The 12,353-nt window shown below is 32.5% G+C and overlaps 1 protein-coding gene across 1 annotated transcript in view; it reads left to right on the top strand.

The window, feature by feature from the left end:
- Window positions 1-900: 900 nt before the first annotated feature.
- The window catches only part of LOC108725772 (sodium/calcium exchanger 3-like), a 51,553-nt gene continuing 40,100 nt past the window's right edge, over window positions 901-12,353 (top strand). Inside the window, 3 exon segments of the mRNA XM_018452983.1 lie at window positions 901-2,747; window positions 2,749-3,113; window positions 6,655-6,927. Coding sequence (XP_018308485.1) covers window positions 1,755-2,747; window positions 2,749-3,113; window positions 6,655-6,927 — 1,631 coding nt within the window. The 5' untranslated portion in view covers window positions 901-1,754.

Raw genomic sequence — 12,353 nt, forward strand, 5'->3', positions numbered from 1 at the left:
AAATGTTATACATTATGTGACATTGTTTGTTTGCATTTGTCAGACACAAAGTCAAATTATTTTATTAGAACACAGAAGTTACATGAGAAATTTGCCGCTGTGTATAGCCACCCCTGATATAAAATAAGAGAAAAAGAGATAAAAGAGGGGCAAGAAAGGGAGAAAGGGACGGAGAAAGGGAAGGGGAAAAAGATAGTGTTAGGGTTCGACGAGGACAATGATATAAATACGGGGTGAAGAAGCGAGGGATGAAAAAGAGAAGTCTCTAGAAAAGGATAGCTGTATTTTTGTTACTCTGTATAAATGAATACAAGATACTCCTGCGCCATTTAAAACGTAACTCGAGAGACGCGCATAGATACGGCGGCATTTCTTCGGGAAAACGATGCAAACGGAGATACCGCCCGTGAGTTCGGAGGTATTGTCGGTTCGGCGAAGTCGACAAGGAGGGTAAAACACTTGATGTGATGAAGTAGGCGAGGATGGAGATAGGGGCGACGAGGGCGGTGGTAACACCTAGTTGAGTAGACGAGGACGGTGGCATCGTCAGCCTGGTGGGGTGGAGAAAGACGGAGGGATCGTCACAATAGTGAAGTTGACAAGAAGGGGAATACTACCGATGCTGTGAACTGGATAGGGACGGAAGTACCGCCGAGACAAGGTCGGCGATACCGTCGGCATGATGGAGAGAACCGAGATAGGAGTATCGCCGGCGCACTGCCGTCGACGAGGACGCGACTAGAGCGATACGGGAGAAGGCTAAAGGGCGAGAGGAGGAGGGCAAAGAGATGGGGTGGCCACGTCTGGCTAGCTCGAGACACCACTCCCCACTCGGTCTGGCCGCTCTCTCCTCTAGCCTCTTCTCTTTCTCTCACTTCTCTTTCAGTGTTCGTTCGAGCGCGGCCCGGTACGGTTCTGTTACCCCGTCATGTCAGAGGGTCCGCTTTCGTGATGGGAGCTCACTGCCGCGGTAATATCGGTGGGTGCCATCGGTAGCCGATTCCCAACGCCGATATACCATTCTCAGTGTCATCCGTGTGGTACTAGCTTGTCTTTCCGGGGGTGCGAGCGAGCGTGCGTAAAGAGAGGGGTGTTAGCAGGGCGGGAGTGCGTGAGTGCAGGGAAGGACAGGGCAGTGACACACAGACAAAAATACTTCAAGGCCAATTTGATGGGGATTACAATGTCGAAGATTTGATTAGAAGACGAAATTAGTCAGTAAGAAAGCTGAGGGAAAAATTAGCTGGTACAAAATTGCAGCTCGATGGTATTATCGCTGTTGCCCGCGACTGGAGTAGTTCCGAAACGTCATCGCCCTTCTTTCAGCAAAAACAAACACGGCTGCATCGCATGTGAAAGATTGGATTCGTTTACGCTTTTTGCACGTTAGAAGAGAATATCTCGGTTCGCTAGTCAATGTTGATGTAATAGAGAGTAAAATTTATGAAAGGGAAACATAATAAATAAAAGAAGATAGTCTTTAGTCCGATTACTTCTCTCGAGGTTCGAAAAAAGAAATCTCTTTTGCTTCTCGTCTTTCTCCCCGAAGAGGAAGTAAATTTTTAGAATTCTCATCCCTCGGCAACGAGCCGCGAGTCAAGATAACGCCGCAGGAAGATCGCCCTGAGTCAGTCTGAATGAAGAACGAGATTTTTCCACGCGGAGTTTTATTCCCAAAGAAACGGCAAGTAGCTTGGTGAAAGAAAGACCGCGTCAAGTTCCAGCCGTAATTTTCGACATACAACTCTGACAATATGTCTTCGAACTACTCGGTGCGCTGCGAGCCGGGCCTAGTGATACCGCTCTGGCGTCCGGAGAACAACTTGCATCTAATCGACGTCATCTTCCGGGGCCTGGTGTACTTTTTTTTGCTGTTATATCTGTTCATCGGCGTGTCGATCATTAGCGATCGTTTTATGGCTGCCATCGAGGTGATCACGTCCAAGGAGAAAGAATTGGTCGTGCGTCGTCATGGGAGGGAGCCGCAGATCATCGTGGTGCGAGTGTGGAACGAAACGGTAGCCAATCTGACTTTAATGGCGCTCGGTAGTAGTGCTCCTGAGATCTTGCTGTCCATCATCGAAATTTGGGCGAAGAACTTTCAAGCGGGTGAGCTAGGCCCGGGTACGATCGTCGGCTCCGCCGCTTACAATCTCTTTGTTATCATTTCTTTATGCGTGTTTGTGATCCCCAATGGTGAGACCCGGAAGATAAAACACCTGCGCGTTTTCTTCGTCACCGCCACTTGGAGCATCTTCGCCTACGTATGGCTCTACGTTATCCTGGCGGTTTCCAGTCCCGGTGTACTGGAGATCTGGGAAGGCATCTTGACCTTCGCCTTCTTCCCAGCCACAGTATTGACGGCTTACGTTGCTGATCGACGACTGTTGATCTACAAGTATCTGCACAAAGGTTACCGAATGAACAAGCGGGGTGTAATCGTGCAGGCGGAGGCTGGGGATTCCGAGATGGGGGTGGAGCTGGAGATCAAGCCTCAGCAAGATGGTTTTCACGGCATGGTGGACCGCCTAGCCGACGGCGATTCCCCCGAAGCGAGAGAGTTCGAGCAAACTCGCAGAGATTACATCAATACATTAAAGGAATTGCGTAAAAAGTACCCTACTTTGGCTCTGGAACAATTGGAAGTCATGGCTCACGAGGAGGTGTTAGGAAAAGGTCCTAAGAGCAGGGCCTTTTATAGGGTGCAAGCTACGAGGAAGATGGTAGGTGCGGGTAACCTCAGCAGGCAGAGAGAAGATTAGCGAAAGAGCGCAGAGCGACCTTAGCGAGGTCAAGGCCGAGTTGCAGAAAGCTGAAGCGGAGAGTATCGATATCGAACATGTCAACGCCATGAGAGTATTTTTCGAACCTGGTCATTATACTGTGATGGAGAATGTTGGGACCTTCGAGGTGGGCGTTTCCAGGGCTGGAGGTGATCTCAATAGACCCTGCACTGTGGATTACTGCACTGAAGATGGCTCCGCTGAAGCGGGATCTGATTATGTGAGTGCCAAGGGCACTCTGACTTTTGAGCCTGGCGAGACCATGAAGACCATCAAGCTTTCAGTTATCGATGACGAATTGTTCGAGGAGGATGAACATTTTTATGTGAGGTTAGTGATAGTCACTTTTTGCAAACACTTATGATGATAGTATATATAAAATGTTAGAGAAATTCGAACAATTTTAGCGAAGAGATATTAAGGTTGTTATTTTAAAATATGTTAAATACTAGAAATGAGGAAAATAATAAAAATACAATATCATTCCGGTTAATCCTCGTGTTAGTAATAAAAATGGGGCCGTATTATGAATTGTGCAAAGATTAAAATAAAAAACAGTTTAATATTATTATTAATTTAATGTATTATTCATAATTATTAAAAATTATATTGTATCAAATATAATTTAAATTAGAAAGTTTATAATTTATACAAAGCTATTATATGATTTTAGATTCGTACTTAATGATGCTCATAATTAAAAAGTTAAAGTACATCATTCTGACGCTTCTTACATTTTTCATTATCGAAAAGATGTAGCTTAAAATTGTTGTAAATTGCGTTATCAAAACGATCAGGATATTGATATCAGTTAAAAAAAGAAATAAGAATAGCGAATGAGAGCCAATGCGGATGTCGGAGCGCGGTGTTTATACATTTATTGTTAAAATTTTTCACAAGTATCGTAATCGCAATCGTAAACATGCAATTGCGATTGCGATATTTATATAAGATTTTAATAATAATCTCTAACCATTGTGCTCTGATAACCACGTTCGCTTTTATTGTTTATTTTTATCTATTTTTTTGTTCGACATGAGGTATTTATGGTATACTTTTTTAAATTTATTTTTTATTTCTATCGATATTATTTTTACCAAAGTTTCATTGTTTTATATCATATTTCTGCGAAATGTGGTATTTTGAAAGTTCTAACTTTAATATTTGAATAACTATGTTTTATATCAATCAAAAAAATTACAATTTACTATATTAATAAAGTCTACCTGAAATTAAATAAAGAATAAGATCGATTTAATTTTACACATCTACTTATCTCATCCATCGAAATTTAATTTGCGGCAAATTCTATATTTTCAATTATTCTTTCTTCCTTTTTCATATAATAACATTAACGTAAAGTATGTTTATATATTCGAATATTGGGATTTCTATCGATAATTTATTTTAAAAGGTTAAAAGCAACGCCGTAAGGCATCCAATATAATTATCGTGTGCTGATTAAGAACTGCAATTACATCGATATTTCATTTTAAAGGAAGCGTAATTCTTAAAATATATCTATATTGAATATAGTTCATTGTAATCATACAAGATCATTAATCAGCAATGAAAGGGCAATCTTTCAATTGATTTCAAACGTGTAGTAGTTGCAATTTAATCAGTAAATAAGAGCTGTTATTGATTGATTTAATGAAAGATGTTAAGGGTGGCTATTAGCGTGGCTATTTTTACAATTAAAGTCGTTAATATTACTACATATATAATATATAAATCTGATTGAAGATATAGAGATTAATAAGATATACTCGAAAAGTTAAAAAACAATTAAGTAATACGTTGATGTATATAATATGTTTAATAAATCAACACAATTAATTATTTTATTAATATTACTCTTTTAATACATTTTTATTTATTTATTAACACGATTTTATGTATTTTACATTATGTATTTAAAATATATAATATACACAATAATTAATATTAACATTAGTTCATAAATTACGCGTTACACAGATATGTTCACACATACATTTTATACATTTTACAGATAATTTAATTATGATATAAACACATTTTATATTTGCCTCTTTTATATCACGTTTTCATTTTGTTTATAACAATTTTTTTGTTTGCTAAAGCTGAATAACGGTGATATGGGGAAACGATTATTTAACCTTTGGACTATGTATTATATTTTTGTAAACATAATATACTGAAGCACAAGACACTGAAGCTGTTAAATTGAGCTGTACAATTTTTATAATAACTATTAAAAATACGTATTTTTTTGACGAACATTTTTCGCACAAAAATTGCGAGACGCCATTAAATTATATCTAATCGAATTATAAATTAGTTTCTGGAAAACTCAGAAGAATCTTTGCACATAGCATACAAATCATAAACATTTAATGTGAACGTTTTTTAAACTTATATTTTATTTTCACTTAACATTGTCAACGTAAAAATGTAAAGAGCTTGAAATTTTTATCGGATGTCACAAATTAAACGTGGTCCTCAGATTAAAGCAGCATGCTTATATAGAAAAAATCACGATGAAATAGCCTCGTGACACAAAAATATACTTTTAGAATAATGAGAAATGTGAAATTATGGATATGCGTGTTGATTTTAGATCTATTTCAGTTTCCTTATATTTCATTTCTTTCTTTTTTTCTTCTATTCGTCTGTTTCAGTTTTTTTCCTTAGAGATATATGTGTCTCTTTTTACATACAATCCATAGATCCCTTTATTTCACGCCACGATTGGAAATTGCGGGTTCATGTTGTTTCGGCTAGGTGACCCGATTATTTATTTCTGTTATTTGCAACTTTACCTCGCATGTCAGATTACATTGCTAGGTCGCGCGGAAATCACACGTGCATGTGTTATTAAATCTATAAGTAAAACGTGTACTGATAAACGTACTTGATAATTCGAAGAAAAAAATTGGAGAAAAATAACAAAGTACAAAGAAGTTAAATTGCATTGTGTTTCTGCACCAATTATGGTAATAAAAAGTTCTACCGATTATTAGTGATATAGGTCGAGGAGAAAACTATTGTTACTTGATAATCTTCGTACGTGTTGTAATTCTAAAAAAAATCTGAAGACTTGTTACTGGCATTAATAGGCTGGCATCTCACATGTACGTGAATAGTTATAATAATGAAAAGTAAAACAGAACGATATTGTCTATATGGTTATATTATATTATGTGGTAAGGCATTATATCAGAGATATTACAAGGACGTTTTATTACTGTGTTTTTAGATATAAAGAAAAAAATATGAAAATTTAATACAAGTTAAATAAAAATTAATTTTTAGTACAAATGAAAATATTTGGCGGTCATTCTGGAACATCCTGTATATTATAAAAATTACACGTATTATATTAGGATAAAGAATTAAATAGTAAGAATAAATAACAGAAAGTAAATTCTCGGTATCAACTCAAACGAGACCAACAGATAAAAATAAAATCTTGGATGAATGCTTTTTTTAAATGACAAATACGAACGTCGAAATTATAGACCAGCTTACCTGCGAACTTGATTAAAGTATTCTATCCCAAATGACATGTTTAGATAGAAAATAAAAGATTTGTTCGAGTTGCAAATTAAAACATGTGCAATCCAAGGTCAATTTGAGAGGCGAAAAATTTATTTGTATTAGTCATTGCAAAAATAATTAATAAATAACGCTTGTTATATAAAATTGATACATTTATTTTCGTTCTAAAAATAGATGATATGATAATTTACAATGTTATCTCTTTGTTTGAAAAATTTTTTAAATTATATGTTATTAGGTATTGTGCTAAATTCGTGAAAGCGATTTTTGTTATGTTGAAGTCAGTATAATTTTTTACGAATTAATGTTAACGTTTTCTAATTTTCAGACTCAGTAATGTGTCGCAACCAGCGATGCTTGTCTCGCCGAGCTTGGCGACGGTAATGATTCTGGATGACGATCACAGCGGCATTTTTGGGTTTCCCGAGAGAGATGTAGAATTAGTGGAGAGCGTGGGTCAGCATCCTCTGCGGATAGTGCGCTATAGTGGGGCCCGAGGTCGCGTTATTATCCCTTATCGTACTATGGAGGGCACTGCGAAACCTGGCAAGCAATATGTGCATACCGAAGGCAGCTTGACGTTTGAGGATAATCAGACAGAGTGAGTAACATAGTTCCTTCTTTTTAATTGGAAGATAGCTGAGTAAAATTTATTAAAAAAGAGACGAATAGTTTCAATAAAAAGAGTATTACAAAGTTATGATGTAACTCTAAATTACAAGGAAGAGAAATAAAATGATCATTTACTAAGAAGTTAAAACGATAAACGATTAGTGCATACTTAATCTTTTTTGGAGGAGGAGCAATTTAAAATGTTAGTCACTTAACCAATGAATTAAATGATATACTTCTATGTGTAGACCGGTTAATAGAATAAACGTTTTAACTAAATTACTTAAATTAAAACAAAATTATTTCATAATCATGAGAGATTAAGTTCTCTCTTTTAAAAGTAAAGAAGGTAGTAAAATGTGACCGAATATAAAATATACGTTTACAGATATATAAATTAATATTCTATTGTAATATTGAACGTAAAAAATATATCTTGCGTTTTTACGTAAAAATGAGATATATAATAGAATAAAATATTTTATTATATATATACTGAAGAAATTGAGAGAAAAGTAAAATACACACATACTAAATTTAGAATAATATATATTATGTGTATAATACATCATATAAAATAAAATTTCTTAAAAGAGCTTATAGTCAGAGAAAATGCTTAGAAAATGTGAATGTAATTAAAGTTTAATGTATTTTTAAGATCAATATTATTGTTATATCAAATTAGTTTCATTCGGACAGTATTATTACTCATCGTCACCAAAGGTTATGTTAACTTAATGGTTAAGCGTAATGTAAGAATCGATCGCCATCGCGATACAATCGGTAATTGGAAACTCGCGCCATATAATTAGATTATATCAGCTTACTGTGCCAATTAGCACTATAAATTATTTGCAAAAAATTACATGATGGCATTTTAAAAACTGAAATAGAGATGGCATAAACGTAAAATTAAATGCAAAGAAGAGTATCGATTTACTATATGTATAACACGTTTGACTTTTTTAAAAAGATGAATAAAGTAAGTTCTGTTGTTTTTAAATGTCGTTATAATTACTGAATATGAAAAGAAGATTAAAACAATAATTGAATATGTCGAGTGCAAAGAATAAAATATTTTCATATTTTAATGAAATTAAGGAATTAAGTATGCATGATTTTTGAGGTTGTTAAATATAAAAATAATGTTAAAAGTCTAAAATAATGGATATGATACAGCAAAGATAAGAAATAAAGTATCTTTAAATTATAATAAAGAGTTTATATTTACAAAGATATTTATATATTAATTGATGTATTATTTAATTTGATGTATTATTTAATTCATGTATGACTGGTAATTCGAATTTCCATCATTTTCTAAACTCTATTGTAGTATAGACAGGTATAAATGCACCGAAATTTCCCACACTAACGTTCGATAGAATACAGATCGCTTCTCTGCTGCAATTAACTGTACAACATGGGATACCGGCGTGATGCTGTAGCTAGCACAATGCATTTCTATCGCAGCTTTATCAGTAATTAGTGACTCGTAGGAGATAATTAGAAGGCCAGTCTAATATTCGTGCATAATCAGAATCTCGTTTGTAAAATTATACAATTCTCGATGACAGATTAGACTTGCATTAAGAGATATTGCATTATATATTCTTATTTATGATATATTTTATTTATTAAGGATTTTATATATAAACATTTAAATATTCCCCTGTTTTATTAGATTGAAAGCTATTTATCAGCTTTTTTAAAGTTGGTAATTTAAAATTGTAAATTTTAAAATCGCGTGAATCTTATTTTTTAACATTATCCATAATGCTTTTAAAAAAATATTATATTTTTAAATCTATTTTGCAAATTTAATGTATTATGGTGATATATATAATATTATTCATTGTATTACATATATATATGTGTTAAGTTTATTAAATTTTTATCGACGTACCTTTTTTATGCATTTTATATTTACGTTATATTTACATACATTTATCGAGCATATCTGTCAAGTCTCCGCCATTTTTATTTTCTTAGTAAATATTATTCAAATTTTCATTGAACCTTAATTTGCAAGTGTAATGCAGTTTATCTTCGCAAACTGTCTTTATTCTTAATCTGAATTCTAACTATTAGTGTCGTAATACTCGCTTCCGATATGTACAACTCTCTAATTTCTCGCGATTGTTCGCAGCCTCGCATTGCTTTACGGATGTAAAGTTGCACGGGGATCGCTTTGGAGATTTCTGAATGCGTTTAAATTGAGGATTTGTCTGAATTTATGTCACAAAATAGAGTTTTGAAGAAATAATGTTTGAAGTTTCAAAAATTACTACGGAGAAATATAGAATATAAATAAAGTATGTAAAAAACAAATGACACGTATTCATTTTTTTTAATATGTTAACTTTAAAGTGAGATTTTCTTTAACAAATGATATGCCTTTTAATAAGAATAGTGATAATAATTTTACTGCGGGAGAATTTTTTTCTTTCTCACTACCATTAAAATCGAACCAGAGCATTGTTCATTAATTAGATCCGATTATTTTAATTTCATTTGTAATTACTTAACACGAATGATTTTTTAGAGGTGATGTATCGTTGTTTTATAATGTTCTGAATTTATCTTTTGAAAAATAGAGACAAAGAGAAGGAGAGGGAGGGCGAGAAAAATTGCTATGCTAAAAAGAGATTTCTTTCCAGTAAACTTCCGTAAACTTGAAAATAAATCCCTCATAAACTTTCCATTCCAGCGCAATCTAGTTAAAGAATGTTCAGAATTTGCGAGATATTATATTGTTTCTCGAAGTGACCCACAAAAGAGGTAATAACAGTCTATATATCGAAAAATATAATATTATGATCCTCATCTACTTTCTAACTAATGTTTAAGTAATCTTAAAATACGACATAAGAACTTGATCGTAAAAAATCAATTGACAGTCAATAATTACAGCAGTTTAAAATTTGCCAACTACTCGCCAAAATATTTAATATTAAAAATCAATTTTTTTGAAAACAATGCTGAATAAAATTTTTGCTGAAAATCGACTCTAAAAGCTTCATTTCTAGAGCGATGCATTTTAGTAGAGACTAACTACATTACGATACTATATTACAACTATATTATTACAGATTTTTACTTTTAATGACATTTGACATTTGGTTTAACTAATAATGCTTGTATTAAGTGTAAAATGTTCAATTGTTTAAATAGAATCAATCATCAGCAAGATTATTTACAAATCTTAGAACTTTAATATTACTAAAAAAATTATATAAATGTGATTATATATTATAAAGTTATTTGTATCTAAATTTTGTGCTTTTCTTATGGTGCAATCAATCTTATTGTTAGAAATTTTCAATCTTAGTATTCAATCTTAAATCCTCAATCTTAGGAATGATAAATTCTCTGACAATATTATTAATTAAAAAATAATATACTAAATCCAAATTCGATGAAGAAAAATACAATTTACGTGAAAAAAGTTAAGTTTATTGATTTAGAAAGGGGGAGAGGGGACTCACGCACATCTAAAATTAAATTGTTAAACATAGAAGTGTTTACTGAGGGTAGTACTTTTTCTCTAAAGGGTATCTGAGAACTTTCGATGTAATTACATTGTACCAAGTTTTATTGAGCATGTGACTTTTTTCATAACGTTGTCTGAACAAATGTTATTTTGTCTCATATATTTTCTAATATTTATTTAAGAAATAAATTTGATTTTTCTTTGTAATTTAATTGTTACTACATAAACTATTTTTTTATATAATATCCATTTATGACTGAAAATGGCTCAGTATTTTAAAAGTTAACAGAGAAACAGCCGTGCCTGACTGATATTACTCGTGCTTACTAGAAACGCGCGCGAAAAGTGCGCTGTATTGAGGTCACTGGGTAATTCACGTTTGCACGAAACGTACGATTGTACCTTTACGACCCTATTAGACACGTTTTTCCTATGTCTTTACCTTGTTTCATTTCCACGAGAGAGTTTAACTCGATAAAATTATCGTCGGTAACATTTGCGATGAAAATTTACTGATCCCGATGCTGAAAAATATGAGGGAACATATTTTATTAAAACTATGCGCTAACATTAGTCAAAAAATTACAAGGAGACAAAAGAGTTGATCATTTATCATTTACAAAAATATATCAAAATTAATGAGCATCATTTCGAGGATTTATTAATAGATTTTCTTTACTCTTTTTTTCTTTATTATATTATTTCATTATTTATCTACTCTCCTGTACATATTTCTGGATTTTTCTCAAGATAATATAAAGATCATATTTTCATAGAGGTTACTCTGTAGTGGTCTTGACCTTAGCTATAACAGCACGATAATAAAAATATGTACTTTCATTTAAAAAGGTACGAAATCTCAGGAAAAATAAATATAATAATAATAATAAAGTGTTTACTATGCTTATTATAACATTTGTTTCTTCAAAAGAAATAACATTTTCCTCTAATGGGCTTTCTACAATAAGTTAGATTACCTTTGAATCTTAAGAATTGTAAAAAATTGACCAAGCATAGTTGATTATTCTTCTCATATTCGACTGTAATTGGTCAATTTTTTACGGCTTAAGACTTTAAAGCTTAGGTAATGGCTGCAGAAAGCCAATGTCATATTTGGTATTAGCAATTATAAATGAAAGATTTATGTAAGACGCTCGGATTAGGTAGAACAACTAAACACAAATGTATGTGTATATATATCTTTAATTGTTGTTATTATATTAAAATAATAATGTTTATTTGAACTATACGTGGAACAGAAAGGCATCCATTATCGAGACTACGTGGTGAATTTTGACGGGTTTGAAAACCTCGCGAATGTGATTTTAACTTCGCCATTCCATTAGCTACTGTTTTGCTAAGGCTGCTATCATTTCTCCTATCTTTCTTGTTTGCCTATAAATGATCGAGATGATCAATCATATTGTATAATACACATATCTTGCATCAATTTTAGCAACATATTTCTTTATTTCTTCTTATATAGATTTTTAAAAACAATTCGTCCGCCAATCTGTCTGCTTATCATATTAATATATGGATGTGTTACTCTTTTTAAAATTTATAAATGATTTAAAGAAATATTATTTGTTATATAATCTTTAGAAGTCGTAAAATTTTTTGGCTTTTTGATTTTTTGACTTAAAACTTGCAAATAAATTTTCTGATAATCTTAGTATGTACTTTGTATGCAGAATAACGAGAAAATCGATTAATGCAGGAAAGATATATAGTTTTACTAAAAAATGCAATAAAATTAAGTGTGTTATTAAAACTTTGTAAAAATTATTTCTATTTCTAACTAATTTCTTCTATTTTTACAATTAATATTAAGCGTTAATTGACTATATTATTTTTACTTATTATCAGAGTTTGATTATTTGTTCTTTAATTGTAAGTACTAAATCCTTTTCTAGTACCTT

The sequence above is a fragment of the Mycetomoellerius zeteki genome, unplaced genomic scaffold (assembly GCF_001594055.1).
Source record: "Mycetomoellerius zeteki isolate Tzet28-1 unplaced genomic scaffold, Tzet1.0 scaffold36, whole genome shotgun sequence".
NCBI lineage: Eukaryota > Metazoa > Arthropoda > Insecta > Hymenoptera > Formicidae > Mycetomoellerius > Mycetomoellerius zeteki.